Source organism: Colius striatus, chromosome 1, assembly GCF_028858725.1.
Source record: "Colius striatus isolate bColStr4 chromosome 1, bColStr4.1.hap1, whole genome shotgun sequence".
Taxonomy (NCBI): Eukaryota; Metazoa; Chordata; class Aves; order Coliiformes; family Coliidae; genus Colius; species Colius striatus.
Window position 1 is genome coordinate 77,891,546 of NC_084759.1, and position 27,871 is coordinate 77,919,416.

Sequence of the window (27,871 nt, forward strand, 5' to 3'; positions counted from 1 at the left end):
CGACGGCGAGCCCTCAAGCTCTGTGCCTCACACCAGCGTTGTCCTCAGCGACTCAGCCCCGGCAGGTCGGTCCCTGACGAAAAACCCATCCACCCCCGTGACCGTTCCATGCCAGAAACTGCGCTGCCCACCGCCGCGCTTGGCCCCAGCCCACCCCACATGGCCGCTCCGCTCCGCACCGCCGCCCCACACCCTCTCCCCCCGTCCGCTCTCTGCCACTGCCGCCGCTCCCCACACGGCTGCCGGAAGCGATTTTGGGCCCTTCCGCCGCTGGGTCACGTGACATCCCCTTGGTAACGCAAGATGGCGGCGCCCATGTTGCTGCCCGAGTCCCCTCTGGGGAAGCTGAGGTGAGCCCGTGGCCAGTGCTGGTGCCGAGCCGCCCCGCCGCCCCCGGGGGGAAGGGGAAAGCCCCGGGCATCCCCGAGGAGGGTCGAGGCCCAACCCCGGCGGGCGCTGCCCGGCCGTACGGGGGGCTCCGGCAGAGGCCGCCTCGCGGCCGGCCTCGGCAGTGGCGCAGCTCCGTGCGGCCGTGGCCATGGCCGACCGGGCGCCTCCGCGCGCGGGGCCGCGGCGGGAGCCGGGAGGAGCGGCGAGGAGCGCGACCCGGGGACGGGGGGCGGCTGGCGGGGCGGTGGGATGTGGCGGGGGCGGGGCCGGAAGCGGGCAGGGGGCGCGGCGGCCCTCGGGCGGTCGCGGGCCGGTACCTGGCGCCCGCGGGGAGCGGCCTGAGGCCGGTGGGGCTGTAGTGGCGGGGGCGCGCCTCGGCCGTGCCTCGGCCGTGCCCCGTCCGGCCCTCTCTGCCGCTGGCGGCGGCCCCGACGCGGGCCTCCATGTCTCCTCAAGCAGCTCCGCTCCGCGGAGCGGCCTTTGCCCGCTGGTGCCGTGGGGCTGGAGAAGAAGGCGAGCCCCAGCCCCTCGCGGTTCAGCTGTTGCCCACCTGTTCATGTGCCGCTGGGACTCTGGAGCCAGAGGAGTTGTTCTCTCTCTTGAGCTTCAAGAACACCGGAAAAACCTTCAAATCGGGAAGGGGCATCCTCACTTGTCAGCAGCCCTAGGCACCTGCTGAGTGAATGAGATTAGTTTCAGGCAGTTGACACTCTGGGAGGAGTCACTGAGCTTGGTCAAAGGTGGAAGGCTCAGCTGTGGGCAATGAGTGCAGTCAGGCATTAGTCTTGGTGTGCAAGTGCTCTGCTGCCAGGAGAACCACCACAAAGATACTGATGGCCTGCTCAGGTGTGCAGGTGGGGAGGTCAAGAATAACTCTGAACAGAAGTGCCAAAGGTGCAGGTGAGGTTTTGGCTACCTGAGCTACACCTATTTAAAACAGAGAGTTACACCTCTTTTAAAATTATGTACTGCAAAACAGGAAGACTTTGGTCTTCTGTCAGTATTTGGCATGGCAGGATGATAAGAGTTCAAGGGTATCCCTCCTTTCTGTTTTTTCCATTTTGAACTGTCTGGAAAGAGGAAAGCTAGAATGAGAAAGGACAGAAAAGGCATTGGTATACAAAGGCTTTCAGATGCTTTGAGGGTTTTTAACCATAGTCAAAGCATGGTGCTGCTTCTGGGCAGTGTAGGGGAGGTGACAAACATGCAACGGTGAATCTGGCCAAGCTTCAGTGGCCAAAGAGTAAGCCTGAGCACTGTCAGTGCTGATTGCTAAGTGTGCTTTTGTTATCTGTACACTAAGACTGCTACCTGTAGAAAATATTAAGGGAGAATAGAAGCGACTAAAAATTTCATACCCTGTAAAAGAGAGGAAGACTAGATTGTGCTGAAAGATATGCCAAAATTAGAAGGCAGCACATCCCCACATTTTTCTCCCTAAACTTACCTAGCGATCAAGTTGTAGGAACTGAGGGAGATTTCGTGGAGTTGGTGGTAACATCAAGTACTGCAGAGCTCAAGAAGGATGAGACCCTGTATGTGGTGTCCAAATGTGCTTGCTGCCGTTGTCCTCCCACAGCTCTTGACAGTGTTAGCTACAGATGTCACCATCATGTTGGATATCACTGGAGAGTTACTGTTGCATACGAGCTGCTGTTAGCTTTGCAGTCTGAGGGGGGTTTGTACTGCTAAACTGTTTGTACTTGGCCTAAACCAAGTGCACGTGTGGCAGTAAAAAAGACCTTTATTTGGCTCTTTTAACGTAAACACCATTCTCTCTTCTTCAGCCATCAGAAATACAGAGCTATTCTGAAGAAAGAGAAGAGGAAAAAAAAGCGGCAGGCACTTGCCAAGCTAAGAGATTCGGGTAACTATGAAGTGTTTCGAGTTGTCAGTGAAAGCAACAGTGATTCTTTTCTCCTTTCATTTTTCAAAAGGATATAACTTACATGTGTATCTTTGCTGACTATTGACATCCTTTTTTTTTATGCACATTGTTGGGATTTTTGTTTCTCAGAAGCTACAGAAAAAGATGAATCTGTGTCTGAGGAGGAAGAGGAGGAACTGGAAGATGAGGAGGAAGAAGAAGAAGAGGAAAAAAAACTTGAGGCAGAAAGGTGAAAAATTCAGAAAGTAGCATATCTGCAGAAGATGCCTTTTGTAGTCAATTCCATCTTGATACTTTGAAAAGTTTTGATATAGTCTGTAAAATAGAATCCTTTCCGTGTATTTCAGGCTACACAGGTTTTCTCTAAAGCCTGAATGATTCCTGTGGAATTTTCTCTTTCCGAGAAGGTTAGATAAGCTGTAGTTACTGCTGAACTAAGACGTTTGAATTGTATGCATGATGATTGCATCAGTTCTGGGTAGTCACTGAATTTTGTCTTACGTAGTATCTGGTTTCCTTGGTAGACAAAAACTGCATGAGCAGTGGTTGCTGAGAGAAGAAAAGGCCCAAGAAGAGTTCAAGCTTAAGAAAGAAAAAGAAGAGGCTGCAAGAAAACGTCAAGAAGAAGAAGAGGTGATGTATAGGCTGAATGTCACAGTTATGTCTGGCAGTAAGGTAGACTTAGGGGAGTATCTTTTACTGTTCTGTAGTGAATGGTTTTCTTGATGTCAGTATGTTTGAAAGCGTGAGGTCTTCTTTCTTCCATTCTAGAAGAGCAAAATTAAACAGGGAAAGAAAAGATTTTTGAAATGCTTTTGTCCAGAGATGTAGTTGTTTATAACTGGATAAGAACTTTATGGTCAAGGAGTTGGAATACAACATGATCCATTTGAGTTTGACTGATTATCACAGAATGGTAGGGGTTAGAAGGGACTTCAAGACATCATCCAGTCCAACCCCCTGATCACCTCGATCAGGTCACACGGGAACGCGTCCAGGCAGGTTTTGAAAGCCTCTAGAGAAGGAGACTCCACACCCTCCCTGGAACAGGCTGCCCCTTTGCTTATAAAAACTTATTCTAAAGCATTTGTTTCCTTAAATAATTTTTTTTTTCTTCTTTGTCAAAAAGAGGAAGATCAAAGAAGAGTGGGAAGAGCAGCAAAGAAAAGAGAGAGAAGTGGCGCAGCAGAAACAACAGGAGAAGAGAGAGAGAGAGGTGATTCCTGGCGGTGGGAGGATACACGTGTTACATATCCTCTTATGTTATCAGTCGCACTAGTCTGTTATGTTGAAGAGGGATTTTATTCTAAATAGCAGAAGTGTAAACGTGTTAGCTGTTACTTCTCGATTCTGCTCAGTTGCTGCCACTGCTGTGCACTGTTAAAGAGAATCCAGCGAGTCTGTACCAAGATGGGTGATGAGTTTGAGCACATGGGGTTGTTGGCAGTCCGGAATGTCTTACCTCAACCAAACACAAAGGCACTCTTTGAGCGCAGGGACACACCTGGGCAGTTGCTGCACCCTGTGGTAACCATAATCCTTACTGATGTCCCAGCTGAACACAGTCAGTGTTGAAAATAACACCCAGTGATGATACGGAATGTGGAATTACATTGCTGCTGTTCCTTAACACAGTTCTTAATCAAAAGATACATTACAGCTCTTCTTTACCTGACTCATCCAACAGGACGTATCTTTTTTTCAGAGCTCCTTTGGTAGAGACAAAAATGATACTGAAGATGCTAGTCATTGATAACATTTCTGTTAATAACACATTCTTCTTAAGTTTTAGAAGCTGAATGACCTGAATATGTCCTGTACAGAAATTCAGCATGAGGACTGGGCTGTCGCCAGTAAAGGGTGATTGCAGCTTTCTAGGATCCGGTCGTTTTAGCTTCCCCACTATCACAAATTATTCCAGTCTTTTCACTGGGAGGCATCTTGCTACTGTGCCTGGTGGCCACAGCAGGAGAAGAGACATGAGCAAACAGTATTGTCTCCTGCAGTGAATAATTGGTTGTGTCACTGCTATGTAACACTAGCACTAGGAACGAAAAAGAACAGCAGTTGTTGTATTTCCTGCCTTAGTTCCTCTTGTGTGAAGTCTCCATTTCCCTCTTTGCAGAGTAGGGAGAGAAAGTGATGGTCGCATTCTTTATTTAAGGTTGAGATATAGTTCCAAGGGAGTTGAGCCGTGTTAACAGTGGGAATTCATTCCCTCCCTCTCTTTGTGTCTGGGTTTGCCCAAGCCTTCAGTAGGCTAATTTGGTGCCCTGAACTGTATTGGAGCCACTTCCTTTTTTTGTTTGATTGTTGGTTTGATTTGCCTTTTTTCTGGGTTACTATTTTACTGGTTTAGTGTGTGACATTGGCTAATAGAGGGCACTGACAGGCAGCCAGAGGGAAACCAAGTGGCCAGCTGGGGGTGGAACCATCCGTGTTGGTGGCGGAAAGTTGTTCTTGATTTGGCCCATCTCTTGAAACAACAGTTTATTCAAATTCTGACTTAGTATTTAAAAAACCAAACAAATTCTCCTCCCTAGGGTGAGAAAATAGGGGGTTTGGTTTTGGGTTTTTTTGGATATCTGTTGTTTTGTTTTCTTTAATAGGGCGAATAGTATCTGACATACTTGATTAGTATGAAGTACTGTCTGGGTCCTTCTCTTGGACTGTATTTTTGGATGTATTTTTAATTTTTATTTGCTGGTTTTAAAAATGTTAATTAATTCCCCAGAACAATGCCACCATATTTTCTTTTATTGGCAATGTTTAAATGTCTCTTTTCTTGGAACTTCCTAGAATAATTTGTTAGGACTAATTTACAGCCAGCTTTGGAGAGCAACTTCATTAGAGCCTTGCTCAGCCCACTTAGAAGAGGGAAGGGGAAGAATATCCTCATTGTTTTCATGTATTTGGAAAACTAGATACAGTGAACTTACAATATTAAAGTTTCTCAACAGTTACGTGTTTTAGTTTAACAGAGACTTGCTAAGCATCATGTTTTTCTGTATGCTACACAGAATGTTCCAAGCTTAAAAGTTTAGTGCCACTGAATGATTACAGACTTAACTGTAACCAAACTGAGTACTAGAGCAGGGGATATATTTAAGTATTCAGTGGTTGAATGATAGTATTAAAAAAGAAGAGAATTGACCTTTTCAAGTTGTCTAGGATTTAGATGAGAAAATAATCTACATGAGGGTCTTGTCGATGTATCCTTTAATGGCTTTAATAGTACAGGTATCTTTTGCTACACAGCAAAAGAAAAACTTCCATTTTTAAAGCAAATCCCATCATTTGATGATGGGATTTTACTGTGATTTACATATGATTTTACTGTGCATAATCATTGAGTATTGTAAATTAGGTTCTTAACTAAAGAAACCAGATGTTTTGCCTGTCCTCAGGGTTTTCACTAGTCCTGTGTTTGCACCATTTATAGGCAGCTGTGCAGAGGATGCTGGATCAAGCTGAAAGCCAGGTACGCTCAGAGACTTTTCGGAAAAGAACTGAAAAGTAATGGAATTGCCATTCAGTGTTTGCCTTCAAGCATCTTGTCCATCTGCTCTCAAGAACGTAATGGCCTGAATAAAGTTAATATGTGGTGACTTGCATGAGCTGTAAACAGTTATTTACTGGTTGGAACATAATTAAGCATATTTCTGGCTGATTGGTGGCAGTGCAGTTGTGCATGCTCATTCCTGTTCAGGAGATTTGAGTCAAAAAGAATCTGGAAATACTGCTGTGTGCTATTAAAAAAAAACCCATTACACATGATGGTTTGTTTGTGAATTAGAATTCTAAATAAATCTGTCAGTCCTTCTGGGTGGTAACACAAACTTGCCTTTTTAAGCAGATGGCAGCCATTAAATAAAAGGATTCAGTGGTAGAAGAGGGCACAGATCCTTAAGGAAAAAGAAAAAAAAGGTGAGGGAGGGAGAAGCTGACTCCTTGGGTGCCTGGAAGAGTTCAAGCTGGCAGTGTAGTAAAGAACACTGCAGTTTTGATTTGAATCTTGGAGAAGATGAATTTGATCTTTCCTGTTGCCTTAAAGAAGGGTTCGGCTTTTTATGCGTCATACGGCTAAACTTGTGAAGATTCTTGCTCTGCTTAAACCACTGCAAGAATGTGAAAGTTAAGTTTCACCCTGGTACACCCATGGTATCTGGTTTGCCAAGGCTACGTATGAGGCAGTTCCAAATTACGTTTAAGCAGTTCTTTAGGTAGGGATTCTAACTCTTATTTCATAGTTACTATGGGTAGAAAAATGTTCTGAACCACTGCCTGCCCAGAGCTCAAGATGTATTAGCAGCCACTTCAGCAAAGAAACACGCTGAAATGTGTTACGTTAGAGACTTCATTATAGTATTGGTTCAAGGTTCAGTTACTTAAGGTTGAAATGACAGTGCTCTTCTGTTAAAGGAAAATTATGGCTGAGAGTCACGGACAGAACTGCCAGCAGGGTCACGCTGCTCGTAAATAAACAGTTTTCAGTTGATTTACACCAAGAGCTCAGGCTAGTCAGCTTGACAGATCTCGTGGTTAACAAAATGAAAATTCCCATTTAAAATGCCTATTTTGTTTGCACTCAGTCAAGGCTTGCAACTTGATAATCCCATTTTGAATTGCAGCAGTCTTGTAATAGCCTGAGATGATCAGTTTGGAGGCTTTCAATTCCGTGCTAACTATGAGTTTATGGAGTTTTTTTTCTTCATTCTGGCCTTTGGCAGGTTACTTTTAATTTAGCCTTTTCTAGCTGTATGAAAAGCGATAAGGACAACCTCACCAAGCTTTAAGCTGTTGGAGAGACAAATAAGTAAACAGTCCCAGCTTTCTGTCTGTCAGGTGAGGGGTCCTGGAGTGAAGTAGGTAGTGGGTTGAGCTGAAGGGGAAGAACCTGTCCCAGTATTTGTATTTCTCTTGGATAACAAAGTTGCTGTTTGAGGAATGAATATATTGCAGCTCTTTTGGTTGTAAAATCTTAAGGAGCTTTTCCTTTAGCAAAAGAAAACATCTACTTTAGTGTTTTTGTTTGTTGTTGTTTTTCAAAAGAAATAACGAATGTAGAGTTGTTAAAACTGAACAATTATCAAGAAAAGAGGTTTCCATCACCAGAGACCTGAGTGGCTTTGTAAAACAATGCTAAAAATAGATTCAGCTTGCCTTGCAGCAACACGGTGCTTGTAATTGCATGTGGATTTAATTAGCAGCTTCATTTTGACATTACATGTTTTTATTCTATTCTAACTGGTGTGTATTTTAATGTTTTTTTCCACAGCTGGAGAATGGTGTGACATGGCATAACCCAGAGCCCCCAGAGAATATAGGAACAGAGAAGGACAGAGCAAATTGCCCATTCTACATCAAAACAGGTTCATGCCGATTTGGAGACAGGTAATCAGTTGATTATTTACCAGCATACAAGTGTTTTGGAGACATAAAAGGGAGGCAGCTTCATTAGTTCATATCTGAAGAAAGCTGCAATATAAATTACTTGCATGTGTTTGAATGTGGTTCTGTTTTTCATGATGGAACTAAGCATTGAGAGAAAAAGTGTTGCCTGGCTGAAACTGGACTCTTTATTGTTATGGCGTATTATTGATAGTGTATTCTGGTTACATTGGTCAAACTGACTGTTCCTTAACTCTCACACATGCACAGATACATTCAGGCAGAATACATTTGATTTCTGTTATTAGTAGAGGCCTGATTTGTCAGGTGCTGGTTTTTTTGTCTGATCTAATTTGCCACATCATCTGAAATCAAATCAAAGCTCAAATGAACTAATGCATTTTAAGGTCCATCTGCAGAGTTGGGAAAACTGTTGCATAGCTTCCAGAATTTTTCTGTTTGGATACTGTTTAAATGTGTCTTACATCCATTCTTGGTTCTTGGATGCTGTTACAGTGAGGGCTTGTCTCAGAAGGGCAGCATAATAAAATGCAAGAACAGAGAAGGACAAGAAGACAATCAGAGATCTGAGGAACAGCTTCTGTAGGAGGAGTGGTTAACTAGACTCTGCTTTCAAAGAGATGATGGAAGAGTGCTGTGATAGATGAACGTTGAACTCATGAGTAGGATAGGAAGGAATATTTGCTTTTATCATTAAACAGTTTAATTAGGTGTCCTTGAGTGTTTATCAGCTTAAAAGAAAAGTACTTTTTCCTGTGAAAGAAATGGTGAAACTTGTTGCCAGAGGACACAGAGCAAGCCAAAAGTATAAATGGGTTCACAGAGTACAGGTTCATCGGTGTCTTTTAAAGATGAGGACTGAAATGCAACATGTGGTTAGAAAATCCCTGAATATTTTGGTGTGTTAAGGAGGAACAATAGATCAGCAGGGAAAGACTGACACTTATTACATGAATATTTAATAAAATAGCCATACTAGTTTATGCTAAGTTGTATCACTGAAACGAGTGGGCCAGCTTTAGTGATTTTCTTTATCCTAGAAGTAATTGGATGTAGTGTGATGCACGTTGCAGGTAATTATATGATAATCCAACTCTGTGGAAGCTTCACGTCCACATCTCTTTTCTGTGCTGAAATGTGTGTTAGATTCCTACATAAAACTGTAGCAAACTATTCCACCACAGACAGCATTTTTGCTTTTCAAATGTTCAGTTCTTTGTAATTGTTGCCATATCTTTGTCTTGGTGGCATTTAATGGAGGTAACCTCCTCGGCTTAATTAGGAATTGCTTAAAAATTGGTTGGGCTTCAAACTATGAATAGCCTTGGTAAATAAATACCAAGAAACCTCATATTCTGGCCCCACCCCCTTCCTTCTCACCTATAGTTGTTGATCTCAACTACCCCTCCTTGATCTTCCCTCCTCCTCCTCACATACTTATTTCCATCATATTTCAGTAATTTTAACGTCTGGTATTGACAATAAGTTGAAGGGCAAAGGTACAGCTAGCATAAAGAGTGGAAGAGTGGGTTGGAAGCTGAAATGGAGTGCAATGGTTGAGAGCCCATGTTATCAGTAGAATAATTTTCATTAATTACATATTATAGACTATAATAACATAATCTTCTCAAAGCTCACTATGTCTTGAAAAAGCTAAAACTGAGTTCACCGTTATTAATTTCCTCAGTAATGCAAACCCTAATTGTTTGTAGTAGTACTGGATTTTGGGTCATTCATTTTCTTTGGAGTTCCTTTTATTTTGTCATGTGGTATATTTTGTGTACAAACAATATTGGTTGGGTTTAACGTGTTGAGTTCTGTCATTCAAATAGAATAGTGAAAGGGGGCAGCTTCTAAAACTTTTTAAAAAATCAAATTCATTGTCTCCAGTTTTAGTTTTTTGGTTTGGAGTTTTGGTTTTTGTTGTATATTTTTTTGAAGTCTAAGGTGTCAACCAGAAAGTGAGTCAATTTCTGACTTGACTGGATGCAGAAAGCAGGTTCCTGTCCGAAGTCAAGGTTGTAATTGCCCATTTTGAGACCTGACCTCCCTCCAATTTGTCTGTGCTTTGCTAGTGCTAGATAAAGAGAGTAGACTAGTCTGAATTTTCTTCTGATCGTGTCATGAAAAGTGTATTGGGGAGTGCATGACCCAGTTGCTCAGGGAAGTGTTTGAAATGGAGATTGTCATAAAGCACGGTGCAGTAAATACAGAGGCCAAAGCCTATGTTCTTACTGAATCTAAAGGTTTGTAGGGGAGAACTAGGTTTCAGCATATGAGGAAGGTAGCTTGAATATGATGGATAGTGAGAGAGATCTAATACTTATCTGTCTGCCAAGAAGATGCAGATTAAGATAAGACTGACTTAGAAGAATCATTTTTTTAGAAGTGGAAAAAATACAGATCATGTACTCATGCAATTTCAGGTCTAAACATGCTCTCCTTCCCTCACTCCCTGTCCCCACCCACTGTATGATGAGAACAACTCCAGTGCAAGTTGTTCAATTTGCAAAAAGATGAGCAGGGACTTGCTTTAAAATATCCCAAAAGATTGCTAAGTTGTTTTTCTGTAAGGACCTTCAGGAACAGGGAACGGATTTTAAACCCTAGTAGTCTAGAAAAAAAGCACTGTAGCTCTTTTTACATTAGTGGTATATCCATAGCTTTTGCAGACATGCTTTTTAAAGCAAGAATGTATTAATGCATGGCAGAAAGCATTAAGATTAAACGCCAACTCACATCCAAAAGATTTGTCTCAATAATTGAAATATGTTCATCTTCCATTAAAGGACTTTCTTTCGTAATATCTGCTACTCAAAACGGCAAGTGTCTCAAGTTTCAACAAGTGCACCTTCTGCCGAAAAGGCTCATCTCCACACTTACTTTCCTTTCTTCGCTCCCACTGTCCAGGTGTTCTCGCAAGCATAACTACCCAACATCTAGTAAGACACTCCTCGTCCGAGGGATGTTCATTACTTTTGGGATGGAGCAGTGCCGGAGGGATGACTACGACACAGACGCCAGTCTCGAGTACAGCGACGAGGAGACATACCAGCAGTTCCTGGAGTTCTACGAGGACGTGCTCCCTGAGTTTCAGAATGTGGGGAAAGTCGTTCAATTCAAGGTATGCATTTGTGTGTAACAGCTTTCTAATAAGTAACATGCACCACCTGAGTTGTGTTTTACGAGCCTTAATGGGAACTCTGTCCGGCACGCCCTAGCTAAGTCCCGCATATGTTAGAGAGCTATAGAGGGTCATTACAGAGAACTGTACATCTCTCCTGTCACCTGTAAAACTTGTCACTGCTGTTACAGAGCATTGTCTTCCTCTGGGTAATGCTTTTCTACCGTTCCCCTGAAATGTTATAAAAGCTTGTGCTTTTATATGGCAAGTTGTTCATACTCCTCAGCAGTCCACTTACCTCACAGTCCCTTCTTTCCTTAGCCCGTGATGAGCCCCAGACTGTTAGACAATATAAATACTTTATTTGTGCCTAAGGAATGAAATAGTGGGGGTATAAAATGTGTTTGGAGTATACATCCAAGCAATGCCATTTTAGGATTGGCTGAGTAAAATATAATTAAATTACAATAAACTGAAAAGGTAGCAGATATTTCAGCAGGAGGAACTGCAAAGAGGTAAATTACGTAAATGGTGATGAGATTTGTCATCCATCCTTAGTTTGTGTATTTGGTTTGCTGAATGTTCTGTGCTGAATTTTTCCCACTTGTATTATGATTTATTATGAGGAAGGGAAAAGAGGGACCTGTAAATGGAGACCTCAGAGGCAAATGGTGCATGTTAGCAGTCCCATGTTGCCCCAAAATATGCAGCCTAGATGGTGAAATCTCCTTGAAGCAGAATTCATTGCAGCATCCCTTTGTGCTTGCCATTCCTTAGTGTTTTCCTGCAGTCACCAGGAGGCTTGCAAGCGCCTCTTGCTTCTATCTACTGACAGCTGCCTCAGAACTGAGATTGTATTAGCATTTCGAGCAAGAGGAAAGAAAAAAGAGTGAATTTTCAATAGTTGTATAACGAGCTTTCTAGGTAAGAAACCTTCACTTGTTTGGAGGAGCATTCCCTCTGTATTTGCCTCATGGGATATTAGCAAGCTGTGCTCCACCCTGGGAGACAGGCCGTAGGTCCCCAGTGGAGCATGGGTTGAAGTGGCAGTATGACCATCCATCTCAGGTCCTCCTCACCTTTATACTGTTGTTATGTGCAACTGTGATGAGTTGCACACACTTGGATCCTTGTGAATAATAACGAGGAAAGAACTTTCAGTGTGGTGTTTCTTAAATTCCCAAGCCATTGAGCAACGGTAGTGTGATTCTCATAGGCATTTCCATTATGTTAGAGAAATTACACGTTGGCTGCAGGGATCTTCGCTGTGATTGAGCTGAGCCTCTGCTACTGTTCAGAATCAGATCATGCACACCAGCGTAGCCCAAGGTTCTATTCTTGCTGCTGTTTCTGGGAAGCCATTCCAGAATCTAGCAGATCCTGACAAAACACCCTTCTTTCCCCACCCAAAAATGTCCATGGCAAAGTCTCTCTTGTTCTTGTGTTGATGTTGTTTACCTCAAATAGCTGGACTGCTTATTTTGTGATTAGTTACACAACTAGTCGTTGTTAGGTCTGAAGCCCTGAGCTAATCCAGCAGGAGGGTCAGTCAGGGTTCAGCGATGAAAGGAGCCACTCACTTCATTTGGTGCCAAATCGGAAGAGGCCTGGGAGCAAAAGAGGCTGGGCTCACAGTTCTGCCCTGGAGTTCCAGCCTGCTTGGGCCTGCCTGTCTCAGAGTCTTTTGTAACTAGCAAGACAAAGTTGAATTGTGTATTTTTTTTGAGAGGTTTTGATAGGCTTTGAAAGCTCAGTCATTATTAAGAAAGGTGTTCGAGAACTGTAGGGTGAAATCTAGCAACTTCAGCTTTTGTAACTTATCTCACGGGGATGCATGAAGGTAAATCGCTCTAAGGATTCTCTCACCATAATGAATCCCACATTTCCACATGAGGATACTATTAATTGTTCTCAGAGCAGGATTTGGCTGTTGCACGGTAGGGTTGGCCCAGACAAGTGCGAGACAATTGAGTACAAGCTGTCACATGGACTAAACGAAGCAGATCAAAACACAATGCTGGAAACAGTCAAACATAAGCCAGAAAGGCACTTTTTCACTTTTTTTCTCTTTTTTCCTGGCTAAAGCTACCTGTTCAGAAGAAAATCTGAATAATAAGTTCATATTGATGATCTGCCATCAAAGGGAATAGCTGCGATCTCAGCACGTGGGAGCTGCTGGGTAGCATAAACCTTCCACTGTGGTAACTTGGTGTTTCCATCCCCTTAGGTCAGTTGCAACTATGAGCCTCACCTGCGAGGGAACGTCTATGTCCAGTATCAGACGTAAGTACTCACCACCTTACTAAGTTTTACAATCAAACCCCAAAGTCCAGGAAGGAACACTATCTGTATCAGCCAAGGGATTCATTTTCATGCTATACTTGGAGTCTAAAGTTAACAGCTTAAAGGATTGTTATGATGCTAACGCCCTGGGTCGTTTTTTACTTTTTAAAGGGAGAAGGACTGTCAGGCAGCTCTTGCTCTGTTCAGTGGACGATGGTACGCAGGCCGACAGCTTCATTGTGAATTTTGTCCTGTAACACGGTGGAAAACTGCTATCTGTGGTGAGTCACATAAACACTTGCAAAAGGGAATGCCTGTTTCTTAAAGAGTACCTACTGAACTGAAAAAGAGGGAATTAGCCTGTCAGATCTGCCTAATGTTCCTTTCTGATTGCAAGACAAATATGCTTAACTAGCTTGTGTAGCTCTAGGAAAGAAAAGGAGTATTCATACCATGTCACCTAAGTGTCTTCAGTCCTTCAAATGGATTTACCTTGGACTGGAAAAGAAAGTTTGGATCCTAGCTTTGGAAATAACAACCTTAAATTGAAACCACAGGAAGTACTAATCTACCTTTTTAAAAAGCAACAGCAGCTTGTGAACTACCAGCAGTTCAGTACCTGTCACATTTTGCTTAACCTGTACTCATAAAGTAGTAAAAATATCTATGAATATTGTTTTAAGCAAAAAAAGTTAAGTCCAAGAAAAGTACCTATTGAAAAGGAGTCTTGTGTGAATTAAACTGACAGGCGGGCAGATGCGTGGGCTTCTGTTTGAAGAAGCAAAACTGAGTCTGTGAAGTTTCTTTGCCGGTAGGTGCATAATGAAGAAAGAGATTTAACAGGTCTGGTTCATTAAAAAAAAGCAAACCCTAATCTGTTGCAGGCTTATTTGAAAGGCAGAAGTGTCCAAGAGGGAAACACTGCAACTTTCTTCATGTATTCAAAAATCCAAACAATGAGTTTTGGGAGGCCAACAGAGACATACGTATTTCTCCTGAACGGACTAGTCAGCTGTCTAAAAACTCTGAGAGGAGAAACAGAACGAGCCATCGTGATGACTATTACAGCCGGTCGAGGAGGAGGAGCAGCCCAAGCCCAGATCATTCTTACCGCAGAAACGGCGAATCGGAGCGGAAAAAGAATCGCCGCAAAAACAAGAGAAGGCGCCGCTCTGGGAGGTCGAGAAGTCGAGAGAGGAGGCGGTCCCGCAGCAGGGGGAGAAAGAGGAGGGGCCGGAGCCGCAGCCGGAGCCGCAGCCGCAGCAGGAGCCGCAGCCGGAGCCACAGCCGAACACGCAGCAGGAGCAGAAGTCGGAGTTCATCGCGATCCAGGAGCCGGGGTAAAAAGAGATCGAGCAGCAGAGGAAAAAATAGTGAAACTCCCAAAACAAAGTGAGAATTCCTTTTAGAAATTGCGATTTGAGAAAATGTAGAGCTGACAAATCTTTCCAATAGGGCACCAGACATATTTGAGTTTCAAATAAAAGTGTTCTTGCACATTAAAATGTTTCTTCCTAATAAAGGAACCTAGTTTATTGTGTGCTAAGCTTCAGAAAATTGGAAGTTTCAGTCCTATATAAGGTGTGAACGTCAAGTACTCTTAGCTCCTCCGTCCCTCTGAACTGCTGCCACGTCTGGGGGCACAATGAGTACAAATAGAAAGAGAAGTAAAACTTATTTGGTACATGCTTATTTCTGTGTTATGTGTGTGTGTGTATGTGTTAAGTGTTTACTGTCCCTGTAAGGAGCTAGTACAGAACAGCCGGTGTGCTGTAAACTCACACACAGCATCATACTGCAAATTGGCATCTGTGTAGGAGACTGCCATTGATGTTTTTCCGTCTGTTTACAGGAAATCTCTCTCTAGACAAAGTAAATATAATAGTGTTAGGATTTGGATGAAAGGGATCTAAAAGGCATCGTTGTTTGGTTGTACAATACTCGCCCAGCAGGAGCTTTGTGGTCGTGTGTGTTGGATTTTTCTCTCTCCTCTGACTGAGCTGCAGAGCTAATTGCCTATAGGGATTGCAGTAGACCAAAACCAAGTAGGAGGAACGCAGAAAAACAATCAATTTATTCAGTACCTTAATCCCCAAGTACAGTTGGAGACTATGCACTCTTAATCCTGGAGTGAGGACAGGAAATACTTTGCATACCTCTTGGTTGCATACCATTTGTAGTTGAAAACAGCTCCTGTGATAGAGTGGTGGAAAAGCTGGTAACCAGACATGCCCATGTCTTCAGTCACGAAGGCTCAAGGTGGTTGCAGAGTGGCTAAAGAAACCAAAGGTTTTATACCAAAGGTTTTTAGGAGAGGAGCACTTGACTGAAAGTTCTCTTAGGCTTATTCTACAAACGGTTGAAGGCACCCTACCACCCAGCTCCCCTGCAGTCCAGGTGGAGTAGGGTACATAAAAATGAAGTCATCAGGACAAATCCTTTTTGAAATGACAGCTTTATTAGCAAAGTAGCTGCACTTAGGTCAATCCTTTGAAATACTTCACTTTTAACTGAAAGATTCGTGTTGTTAGAGGAACAGTACTTCACACTGCTTAACTTCAGGTCCTTCACCGAGGCACCTGGGTGTCCTTAGAGAGCAGTTTGTGGGACTGAAGGTACAGATGCCCTGAACGGTCTGCAGATACCTTGCTCTCTTTAGCTTCTCCAGAGAACTTGGGCTTCTGCTTTTAGAGTACAGTCCTAGGCCACCTAAGTTAGAAGCTTAAAGTAGAGATGAAGGGCTCCCAAAGAGATACTCGTTACGACTCCAACAGGGTAACATAAAATCCTGTAGAAACTCTGGATATCCAGACTTTATGAAAGCATTCCTCAGAGTGAGAAGGCTTTTCCCCCGGGATAGCTGAGAGTGAATGAACATTGCTTCTGGATATAATATATATATATTTTTGCTTTTCTAAATGCATACTGCACCTAGCATGCCGCTCATACATTTTCCTTCCTTCATGTGTAACTGTTGTCCAATATGGAGTAATACAACAAAAGTGCTATATATTGTTGTTCAGTTCAAACCCAACTTTCACTATATAGTGTCATAACTGTAGGCAGAATTGTAGCTTAGTTAATTTGGTTAAATGTTTTAGTTATTAACAAATGTAGGAATTGTCATTTAATAGCATAAGTTTTGAAATAATAACTTTGTTTGAAAGGCATATTTCAAAGGATAGACAGCACCAAGCTTTAAATTGTACTGGAGAAATTTGTCACCGTCAGTTTCTCATAATGTATCTTTTTCTGACTAGACCTTACAGACAGATTTTTCCCCAGGGTTTCTGTTTTTTCCATAGATGCTCACTTGTCTAGTTGGGGTTCTAGTTTTTCTAGATGCTCACTTGTGCAGAACGAGCCTGGCATTTCCTGCTTGCAGAGAGGTACCCCTGGCAGGCCAGGAACGTTGTCCTCTCCGTGGAGCTGCTACTGTCGCTGCTGAGCCAGCCTGCTGGGTAAGGCCCTGAGCTGAAAGGCTGATTAAGGCCGTCTGTAGGTGGTTGCACATCCTGTGTCACACGGCAGGTGATCGCCCAGCATTATCTGAGCTCAAGCAGAATTACCCAGCTCAAACAGAAGCGGTGGAATGAGAAGGGGGGGAAGCTGTGAGTAGTTGGGCGAAATAAGCAAAGCAGCCTCTGTAGGATTAGGAACCAAGTGCCAACTAAGACCCATGTGAGAATTCCACAGGTAATTAGGCTCCTTGTCCCCACAGTTTTGTAATGGGATCTGAGAAGCTCAGCTGCTGTACTTTTGTTTAAGAAAATGTTCATATAATTGAAAGAAAAAAAAAAAAAGACTTGCTCAGAGCTGCATGTAAAAATTTAAAGATACTTTATTTCTGCTATTATAATGGCTGAAGCTTCAGCTTCTTTTCTCTGGAGACCTGGACCCAAACTTCCTGCCTGTATCTGTGCCGCATAGGACTGGTAGCTGTAATTACCATTCACTTCCAGATGCAGTGTGTTTATTACATGGAAATTGAGTGCTGTAGTTCTGACATCATTGACTTTGCATTTGTTAGCATGAAACCTGGAAGCCAACCAGTTTTCTGACTTCTGAGTTCATATATTTCAGTATTGTTTCCCTACTTCATAATCTTAAGTAGTGTTATATGCATGGTTTTGTGTTTCCTTATTAGCCGAGTGAGCTATTTATTCTGAAGAGACAAAGAGACTAGAAGTTTTTAAATGTTAAGCTTAATTCTTCTTTTTCCAAAGGGGAGAAGCCCCAGAAGAACAAAGGATTTAAATTTGCCATGAGTACCTTGTTCTCCCAGTGTGTTACTCGGCATATTCCACATGAAAGGACCTTACCAGGGAATGAATACTGGCCCAGCTTTGTTTTTCTGAATGATGTGCTTAAAGCAGGGGCTTGCAAAGTTCTTGGTTTGGGTTGCAGATTCCGCAAAGTGCTTTAGAGTGATGATGAAGGGAGGCATTTACACAGAGATGTCAGAAGTCAGTTAGGCCCTTCCTTGGAGGAGGAATGCAGCAGAGCCAGGCAACTGCATCGCGTTTTCCTGGTGGCAGCGGGGGAGCCATGACAGCGTGGCGGGAACCCCTGTGGGCACAGGCCGTGGATTCAGGCATGGGGGAAGCAGCCTTGCCCCCCTCCCAGCAGCCGTGGCCTCCAGTTGGGGCCAGCAGCTGCTTCCATACAAGTGCCCTTTCCACCGTTGCAGGGGCATCCAGGGGCTGAACACAAGGCTTCCGTTTGCTATGGCAGGGGAACAGGCACACCTGAGACACCCTCCCTTCTCCGGCCCTTCCCTTGCTTGTAGGGCAGATGGTCTGAAATGCACCCTCAGGAACTCCTCCTCTTTCTTGTCCTTGGGTGATGTCATATCCTTCCCAGATTGTTTTGCATTGCCACAGTTGGTGCATCAGAAATTGCCCTGAGGTTTACTAGTGACATTCCTGTGTGCTAAATAACGTGGGGTTTTTTTCCAAAAGAAATGCAAGCGATGCTTAAAGATGCTATTGCTTCCTGTCCTGGATCAGCACTTCTTACCAAACATGACACTCTACGCTAGTTACTAACTTAAAAGCTTAATTTACTTTCTTACGTCATCTAAAGAGTGCAGCTGATTTTGCTCAAAGTTTGTTGTAATTAAAAGAAACCCCTGTGATTACACACATCCTCTCTTCAGCACCGATGGATGTGCTGGATGCTGGATCTGTCTCCTGTTTAACCAAAATACAAATATGCTGACAAGTTACACTTCAGGAAACTAGATTACAAAGAATAACCCGTGGCAACTGAACAAAGGCAGCCACAGGGTGACCGTCACTATGGCCTTAACCCAGAAGGAACAGCAGATATTTCTGAAGGTTTATTCAAGTGAAAGGGGCTGAGATTCAGTGATGAAGACGTTCAGGCCAACAATCACTTCCCTAAACAATCCACAGATTCTAACTGGTTCTTCAGCTTCCTCCCCAGCCCTTCCCCGTAGGACAGGAAATTTAAGAAATCAAATTTTATTTCCTCTTAGATTTAAGAAATGCCCTGAAAGGCTTAAGTTTTCCCTATGTTCTTGATAACATCCACCAGTTCGGTTCTTTCAGGAAGCTGGAGAACAGATTAATCTGAGACATTTCTTGTTGACAGTAGGATTGTGAACACTGCATCGCTTGACTCGTAATTCCATGGAAGGAACTGAATATTCAGTCTGTATTATCCAGAACCCTCTCTCAATCAACACGTGGCTCGTTTTAATTTTCAAATGAAGAGGCACTACATCAATTTAACACCCACTCGAATAAATTTCATGTTTAATGTGGTTAGCCTTCCAAAAACTTGCTAATTTATTGCTTTCTGTACAATTCAAACGGATGTAAATAACTAATCTTGGACACAGTATACTCACACATTTTTTTAATAAAGTGCTCAAGAACAGGTTAAGCACTGTAATAAAATTTCCCTTTTTTTAAGCTAGCACTGAGTAGCCTCCTCTTTCCTCTGCAAACACCACAACTAATTACACATAAACACACAGCAATGGTGTAAAAATGGACATTTATTACAACTAAACCAACGTGACAGACAGAAGTCAAACGGTTTATTTGTCACAAACACGACAAAGCTTAATCCAGCCAAGCAGATACAAGTGACAGTGTAAACTTTAAAAACATGTTTAATACAAAGGAAACTGATTCGGGGTTTGACTTAAATTTCACCACTTCACTCTTGCAACTGCTGCTACTTTATCCTCTTCTAAGCCCTGCTTGCTATGCCCTGGAGAAATGCAAACTGCTGCTTTTGCCTGCCCTGGGATAAAAGTGGTCTGCAGCCATGATGGATATTTAAATCCCAGAAAGGGCCTAAGTGGACAAATTCTGACACTCTAAGTTCAGAGGCTCCCCTCTGCTGCCATGCTGAAGTGTGCAGACCTCCCCTCCTCTGGGGGCTGCAGCAGGGCACTTCTGAGGGGCAACACGGAGCCTTTCCTGGGAGTTAAATGTAAGCCAGGCTACACCAAGGCTCTGGGGCTGGCTGTGGCCATGCTTCTATTAGCCCCGCACCGCTACTTCCAGCTCAGCTCAGGGGAAATGTGGCATTTCTACTCAAGTGCACAAACCAAAACAAAGACTCCTAGAGTAAAGCTACAAGGGTGAAAGGGCTGGGAGGGGACAGCCCTGCCCTCTCTGGGCCATACAGATGCACAGGAGAACCTGGCTACTCCAAACTGTGGCACTAACTCCTTCAAACTCAAAAGTATATGTGAATTGAACTTCCTCAAGTGAAACAGCTTTAATTGCTCAAAGCCTGTTTAAAGTGTCAAAATATGACTTGGTATCACTTTATGTGATTTGCAGTGAATCTACTACAGAAACCTAATACTTGAAAGCTCTCACTGCAAAGTGGTTGGCTCAACTGCACAGCACACAGGAGTTTTTTAAGGGATGCGTCACATGTTCAAGGTGCAAGTCAAGTAGAGCAGTGAAAAAGACATTGACATTTCTTGGGAGGGATTTGTTTAAAGCTACCTATACACCCATTAAGATAAACTATAAAACACCAATAAATACAAATTAATTTGTAGAGTAAGAAAGAAAATAAGTCCCTTTTGTAAAGCTTCTTCTTTCCCATCTCCAAAACTATCCAATTTTCATAATGCAACTCCCTCTACTGTCTAGATAGCCTATCTTCTTCCTTGTGTTGATGTTCAGAGCAAGCCAATAGCAGATCCAAAAATGATGAGACCAATCTGCCTGAAAGGGTAGAATGGCCCTCGAAAGGATTTGCCTGGTAAGGGTTAATCTTTTCTAAGGAAGCCTGCCTGAAAGGGTTGGCTCCTTAAACAAAGCCCCTAACTTAAGCAAAAACATCCTGTATACACAACAATGATAACGACACCAGATGTCTTGTAGCCACGGAACATATATCACAAAAATGTAGTAAACAGTACCATAAATTTTGTAGATAACATTTGATTGATTTGTAGCATATAGAAAATATACGTACTCATATTGTTTGTTAACCTATACTGATGACCTTTGCGATATGTACTGACTATAAAAAGAGCATAAGAAGAAGCAATAAACTGTCACTTGCTCAAAGAGCAGTGGTCCGCCTGTCCTTCATCGTCCTGGAAAGAGCTGGTCTCTGACAAATGGTGCCGAAACCCGGGAAACTCGGTTGCCTTTGACCAGGGTGAGCTGCCTCCGAATCAACAGAACCGCGGTAAGGAAAAGGGGAAATAAAGGGGGGCAGAACTACTAGGAAGGTGTAAAATATAAGAAAGTAGAAATTTATCTCAGTAAAATAAAAACAAAAATCCCTTTTTTGTCTTAGATTTTCCGTTGACCAAGTCTGAGACTAAGTCTGGATCCAGCCGCACCTAAGCCCTTTCTATAAGGTGTCTTAGAAAGCAAGGGGGTCCAAACTGAACCTCGTGACTCAACGGTAGGGCTCCCTCATATTCAGCATTTACAATTTAAAATATGGGACATGTACATAGTACGGAAAGACAGCTGTTTGTAGCTATGGTCAAGACATTGTTAAAAAGTCGAAATATATCTATAACCACCAAGCAAGTGGGTGGATTTTTAGAATTTATAGACACTGTGTGTCCTTGGTTTCCGAATAAAGGCACTATTAACTTGGAAACCTGGAATAAGGTTGGTGAAAACATTAAAAGCTATTATGCTGCTAATGGCCCTGATAAGATCCCTATAGATGCTTTTCCTTTATGGACTTTAATTAAAGAATGTTTACAAGGTGATACTGAATATGATAAATGGCAACGACAAACACGTCCTCGATCTCGTTCAGCGGATTCAGGTTTAAAACCTTCTGCTCTTACTAATCCCGATTCACAACCCTCTGCTCCACCTGAATATCCATCAATAATCAATAATGAACAAAAAGATATTCAGGAATCTAAATTTAAAAATCCCTTTCTTATGTACTCAAATACGGGAGGTAAAAAATGCCGACCGTTAAAACAAAGCAAGAGCGCCTTGAGACCTATAGAATTATCTGAAGAATTATCCTCCGATGAGGAAGCTGAATTAGAAAAAGAAGCTGCTCAGTATCATAATGAAGATGATCAAGTGTTTGTTAATACGCCTTTTAAATTGAAGAAACAGCAAACACTTTTAAAAAAGGAACCTGTTGTTTTACCAGCAATAGAAGCTGGTAGACGTCCGCCCCCTCCTGACATATACCATCAAATATCACCTCACTCACCCTTACAGTTATCATTGCTACAAGCTAAACAACAAGGTGAAGATGTGAGTGGGTTTTCAAAAATATTGCATGCTTATCCTATAACATATGCTCCTCACCCTACTCAAGCCAATGTTAGAATTGCTACATATACATCCATTACATTTAAGAATCTTAAAGAATTGAAAACAGCTGCTGCTCAATATGGTGCAACTGCACCATATACTATTGCTATTCTAGAGACCATTGCAGCTGAAGTTCTTCCCCCATGGGACTGGAAAGGCTTAGCTAAAGCTACCTTAACGGGAGGAGAATATTTGTTATGGCTTACAGATTTTATGGATTCCTGTTATGATTATTCTCAAAAACCACACTTTCGCCAACAAGGAATTACTCATGAAATGTTAGCTGGCACAGGACCGCATGTTGATCTGGCACAACAATTAACTTACCCTGCTGCGACATATGATGCCATTCGAGAAATTGGTTTGAAAGCCTGGAAAGGGCTACCTAGACATGGAACGTCTAGGGAAGAATTAACTAAAGTCCGACAGGGACCAGATGAACCTTATCATGATTTTGTATCTCGTTTGTTACAAACTTCATCTAGGCTCATACAAGACACCGATTCAGCTATGATTTTAGTTAAGGAATTAGCTTTTGAAAATGCTAATAATATCTGTCAATCCATATTAAGACCTTGGAAAAATAAATCAACATTAAATGACTATATCAGATTATGTTCTGATGTTAGCTCTGGATATATTCAAGGCATAGTCACTGCCGCAGCACAACAGGGCAAACCTGTTGAGCAAGTTTTAGCTGCAATGCAATTTAAGCAAAACAGAAGGGTTGCAGGCCCTCCTGGTAGCTGTTTTCATTGCGGACAAATGGGGCATCAAGTACGTCAATGTCCTAATAAAAAGATTCCAAGTAATAATGGAAAAAATCCAGGTTTATGCCCAAAATGCAAAAAGGATAATCATTGGGCTAATGAATGCCGATCTAAATATGATAAGAACGGCAATTCCTTACAGTCGGGAAACTTCTCAATGGGCTTGCCCCGGGCCCACCCAAACAAACAGGGGATGTATCCTGTGCAGGTGCAAACCTCAGAGCACCAGCTAAACAATCCATTTCACAACTCCACCGAGCCACCAGTCATAGTGCCGGACTGGACCTGTGTTCCTCCTCCCACTTCGTATTAACACCTGAAATGGGGGCACAAGCTATCCCAACAGGGATATATGGCCCATTACCTGCGGGAACATGCGGTTTGGTATTGGGACGAAGTAGTCTGAGCATGAAAGGATTGCGAGTTATACCAGGACTAATTGATTGTGATTATGAAGGAGAGTTAAAAGTTATGTTACAATCTGAAACTTCTGTCTTTAATCTACCTGCAGGAACAAAGATTGCACAGTTGCTTTTAATTCCTTATGTTTCATCTATAGGAAAAGCTGATTCCCCCATTCGGGGAACAGGCGGTTTTGGATCTACTGACGTTTATCTTTTACAGCCCATCAATCATCAGAGACCTGAACTTCAGTTAACAATTGATGGTAAAAATTTTACAGGACTCTTGGACACCGGAGCAGATGTATCGGTAATGACTTTAAAACAATGGCCAAAAGAATGGCCTTTACAGCATGCTTCAGCTGATCTAAAAGGAATTGGAGTTGCAAATTTGCCTCTTCAAAGCTGTAAGTTGTTAAGTTGGACAGACAAAGAGGGACACTCTGGTTCCATTCAACCATATGTACTAGAAAGCTTGCCTCTTAACCTCTGGGGCCGAGATATCTTGACACAAATGGGTGCATACCTTTATACGCCTAGCAGTTAATCTGATAAATTTATCAGTAACTATGTATGCAGATAAAATCTGTTGGAAATCAGATCAACCTGTTTGGGTTGATCAATGGCCTCTAACTAAAGAAAAATTGCAAGCTGCTCGTCAATTAGTAGTGGAACAATTACAATTAGGTCATATAGAACCTTCCACATCACCATGGAACTCACCTATTTTTGTTATAAAAAAGAAATCGGGGAAATGGCGACTTCTCCAAGACTTGAGAGAAGTCAATAAAACAATGTGTACCATGGGAGCGTTACAACCTGGTCTACCCAGTCCTATTGCCATTCCTCAAAATTTTGAAAAAATAATTATTGACTTAAAAGATTGTTTTTACACTATCCACTTACATCCAGATGACAAATGTCGATTTGCTTTTAGCATTCCATCCATAAATTTTAGTGAACCTATGGAACGCTACCAATGGAAAGTATTGCCTCAAGGAATGGCTAATAGTCCTACTCTTTGGCAAAAATTTGTTCATGAAAGTATAAAAGCGACTAGACAACAATTTCCTGATGTTCTTTGTATCCATTATATGGATGATATCCTTTTAGCAGCCTCATCTATCGATAAGTTGCAACATGCTTATGCTCATATTGAACAGATGTTAACTAAACATGGTTTGAAAATAGCACAAGAAAAGGTACAAAAATCATATCCTTTTCAATATTTGGGGTTTCAACTATATCCTAAATCTTTTATGCCACAAAAAATTGCCATACGAACAAATTCTTTAAAAACCTTGAATGATTTTCAAAAACTTTTGGGAGACATTAATTGGCTCAGATCTTTTCTTAAGTTAACGACAGCCGATTTGCATCCTCTTTTTAAAATACTTGAGGGAAACCCTGATCCTACTTCTCCTCGCAAGTTAACAGAAGAAGGAAAACAAGCTCTTCGATTGGTTGAAAAAGCCATAGAAAATGCTCAATTACAATATGCAGACATAACAAAGTCTTTCTTTTTATATATCTTGCCTACAGTAATGACTCCTACAGGAGTCTTGTATCAAGACGGTGTTCTGTGTTGGATACATGGATCTCACTCTGCAAAAGGAGTTCTTGTTTCATATCCTCAAAAGATAGCAGAACGAATTAAACAAGGACGAAAGTTATGTATTACTCATCTTGGGAAAGAACCGGCAGTAATTGGAATTCCATACACACCTGCTCAAATTACTTGGCTGATGGCCACTGTAGACGATTTTGCTGTAGCCTTAGCTGCTTTTCCTGGAGAAATAACACAAAAGTTCCCTTCTGATAAAATTCTTAGTTTTGCTACCTATCATTCTTTAGCTTTTCCTAGGGTCGTTAAAGGAGCCCCTATAACAGGAGCATTGACTGTTTTTACAGATGGATCATCTAATGGACAAGCAGTTTTGTATACTCCTACAGACCAATTTGTTTGGAAATTAGAGAATGTTTCTGCACAAATGACTGAATTATATGCAATTTATCAAGCACTGTTGAAATTTTCTGAGCCTTTGAATATCTATTCTGACAGTCGTTACATTGTCACTTCATTACAATTTTTAGAAACAGTTCCTGTCATAGCTTCTAAAGTTTCTTTTATACAACGATATTTTGGTCTGATTCAATCTCTCTTAATAATAAGAGATGCACCTCTTTTTGTAGGACACATTCGTAGTCACTCTAAATTACCTGGACCTTTGAGTCACGGCAACAATCAGGCTGATTTGTTAACTCGTTTTACTGTTGCTACTGTTGCAGAAGCCCAGCGTTTGCACTCTCTGCATCACTTACCTGCAGCTACTCTACAACGTATGTGCCATATCTCTCGAGAACAAGCTAGAGAAATTGTTCGAACATGTTCTTCGTGTGTTTCTTTTTTACCAATTCCTCATTATGGAGTTAATCCTCGAGGTCTTTTACCTAATGATCTCTGGCAGATGGATGTTACTCATTATCCTTCTTTTGGCCGCCTCTCTTATATCCATGTAACCCTTGATACCTTTTCTCATTTTGCAGTAGCCACTCCTTTGTCTGGAGAATCAACCGCACAAGTAATTTCACATTTGTTACACTGTTTTTCAGTCTTAGGTATACCAAAGACTATCAAGACAGATAATGGCCCCGCATATACTAGTGCTAAATTTTCAAAATTTTGTGCTCATTTTTCTATAACACATAAAACAGGGATTCCTTATAATCCACAGGGTCAAGGCATGATTGAACGCTTTAACCTTACTCTGAAGACACAATTAAAGAAATTAAAAACGGGGACATGGGGGATTAAGGACACTCCTTTGTCTTTGTTAAATCATGCTCTTTTTGTTTTAAACTTTTTTACTCTCGATGCAGCTGGCCTTTCGGCTGCTGATCGTCATTGGCAATCCCCAGCTCAGCAGAAACCTGCAGTATTATGGAAAGATCCTATTGATGGATCCACGAGAGGCCCTGACCCGGTTCTATTATGGGGTAGAGGGTATGTTTGTATTTTCCCAACAGATGAGCCTGTACCTCGGTGGATTCCAGAACGCTGTGTTCGACATGCCAAAAACGAAAATAGGCAAGCTCCGAAAGAGGTTTCAACGCCTGATGCTGATACCACAACAACTTCGACCACAACAACATGATTTTAACTATTGGTCATCATTACAGATCTTTGCTTATTGGCTTAGCATAATATGGAATAATGCCAACTCTTCAATTAACTTAAAACAATTGCATGGAGAAATTCTCTCTCTACAAAATACAGAAAAATTGCAGTTGCCTCTCGCCCAACGTGCTCATGATTTTGTTAGTGTTTTAAAAGCTTCTTTTCCATCCTTATCCTCATTTTATAAAGGAATCTATTGCCTTATAGGAGCAACTTTATGCATAATTGTCCTAGTTGTAGTATTACCTTGCATATTTCGTTTAATGTATGATATGATAAAACAAACGAGAATAAAAACTAAAAAATTACAATTAATGGCTACACAACACGTTCCCGCTACAATACATACTGAATAAAAAGAAAAAAGGGTGAAATGATGAGACCAATCTGCCTGAAAGGGTAGAATGGCCCTCGAAAGGATTTGCCTGGTAAGGGTTAATCTTTTCTAAGGAAGCCTGCCTGAAAGGGTTGGCTCCTTAAACAAAGCCCCTAACTTAAGCAAAAACATCCTGTATACACAACAATGATAACGACACCAGATGTCTTGTAGCCACGGAACATATATCACAAAAATGTAGTAAACAGTACCATAAATTTTGTAGATAACATTTGATTGATTTGTAGCATATAGAAAATATACGTACTCATATTGTTTGTTAACCTATACTGATGACCTTTGCGATATGTACTGACTATAAAAAGAGCATAAGAAGAAGCAATAAACTGTCACTTGCTCAAAGAGCAGTGGTCCGCCTGTCCTTCATCGTCCTGGAAAGAGCTGGTCTCTGACACAAAAACAGTTTCCTTATTTCAAAATTGTTTATTTGCTACATGCATTCCCTTTTGAGTATAGTAACTTGCGGAGTTTTGCTCAAGGTAGCTACACTTAAATACATCTTTGTTTCGAGCAAGTCGACCGGTTTGTGGTTTTCTTGCAAAAAGCAGTATCACCTTAACAGTTTTTAACAGTTTGATATGCAGATCCTGGCAGGATTCTTTGGTATTATGACAAATTCAGTAGTAAACAGATATTTCCAACCTTTATGCATCAACTGAAATAAGCAGAATTATCACAAGTGGTGACAAAAAAGCTGATGAACAGAAGTCTTTGGTTGCATAAACACAATTTCTACACCATATCATTTCACATTTGGAGTGGTTCTGTAGATTCATTTAGATATGCTATGTTATAATGACACATTTATTTCCTGAAGACAAGTTTGCTTATAAAAAACACTTATTGAAGTCAAATGCAATTCTCCTATAAATGCAGTGAAGGGAGACACTGAGTCAATTTAAATCCAATTCCCTTTCATTTATGATTTTGGGACTTTAGTTACTTGTTCCCTTTTCAAAGGAGTCATTTCTCGTAGGCCTGAATGAAGCAGCTTAGCAAAACAGTAATACTGACAAACAGCATCTTACACCATTAGCTAAACATTACAATGAAGGCAGTGAACATTTACAGTATGAAACACTGAGAGGTCGTCAGCTGAAGTGAAGATTTATGTCAATCCAATTTCTTCAAGTACACTACGTGGGGTCTCCGCTTCCTACGGAGGGAAAAATTTGAGACAGTGGTAAATGGACGCCGTGTTTCTATTGAACAGCACCACACGAG

The 27,871-nt window shown here is 41.9% G+C and overlaps 3 protein-coding genes across 7 annotated transcripts in view; 2 read left to right on the top strand and 1 right to left on the bottom strand.

Moving 5' to 3' along the window:
• The first annotated feature begins 274 nt into the window (after window positions 1-274).
• ZRSR2 (zinc finger CCCH-type, RNA binding motif and serine/arginine rich 2) lies at window positions 275-20,667 on the top strand. 2 transcript variants are annotated; one of them, XM_061999022.1, is made up of 11 exons: window positions 275-350; window positions 2,178-2,257; window positions 2,408-2,507; window positions 2,803-2,911; window positions 3,408-3,494; window positions 5,721-5,759; window positions 7,557-7,672; window positions 10,601-10,814; window positions 13,042-13,097; window positions 13,269-13,378; window positions 13,982-20,667. In XM_061999022.1, exons 1-11 carry the CDS (start codon window positions 304-306, stop codon window positions 14,491-14,493), a joined length of 1,470 nt encoding a protein of 489 aa, XP_061855006.1. In that variant the 5' UTR covers window positions 275-303; the 3' UTR covers window positions 14,494-20,667. The 2 variants fall into 2 exon arrangements, with proteins under 2 accessions (XP_061855006.1, XP_061855011.1); XM_061999027.1 differs by lacking the exon at window positions 5,721-5,759.
• Window positions 19,105-27,871, bottom strand: part of AP1S2 (adaptor related protein complex 1 subunit sigma 2) — a 38,180-nt gene continuing 29,413 nt past the window's right edge. For all 4 annotated transcript variants that reach the window (XR_009819016.1, XR_009819013.1, XR_009819014.1 and 1 more), the window contains one exon: window positions 19,105-27,803. Coding sequence is in view for 1 of the 4 variants with exons in the window: in XM_061999065.1 (XP_061855049.1) it covers window positions 27,756-27,803 (48 nt within the window). In the remaining 3 variants the exon portion in view is untranslated. The remainder of the gene's footprint in view (window positions 27,804-27,871) is intronic.
• Window positions 20,799-23,075, top strand: LOC133625704 (endogenous retrovirus group K member 5 Gag polyprotein-like). Its single transcript, XM_061999010.1, has one exon. The coding sequence runs from the start codon at window positions 21,050-21,052 to the stop codon at window positions 22,982-22,984; it is 1,935 nt and encodes a 644-aa protein (XP_061854994.1). The 5' UTR covers window positions 20,799-21,049; the 3' UTR covers window positions 22,985-23,075.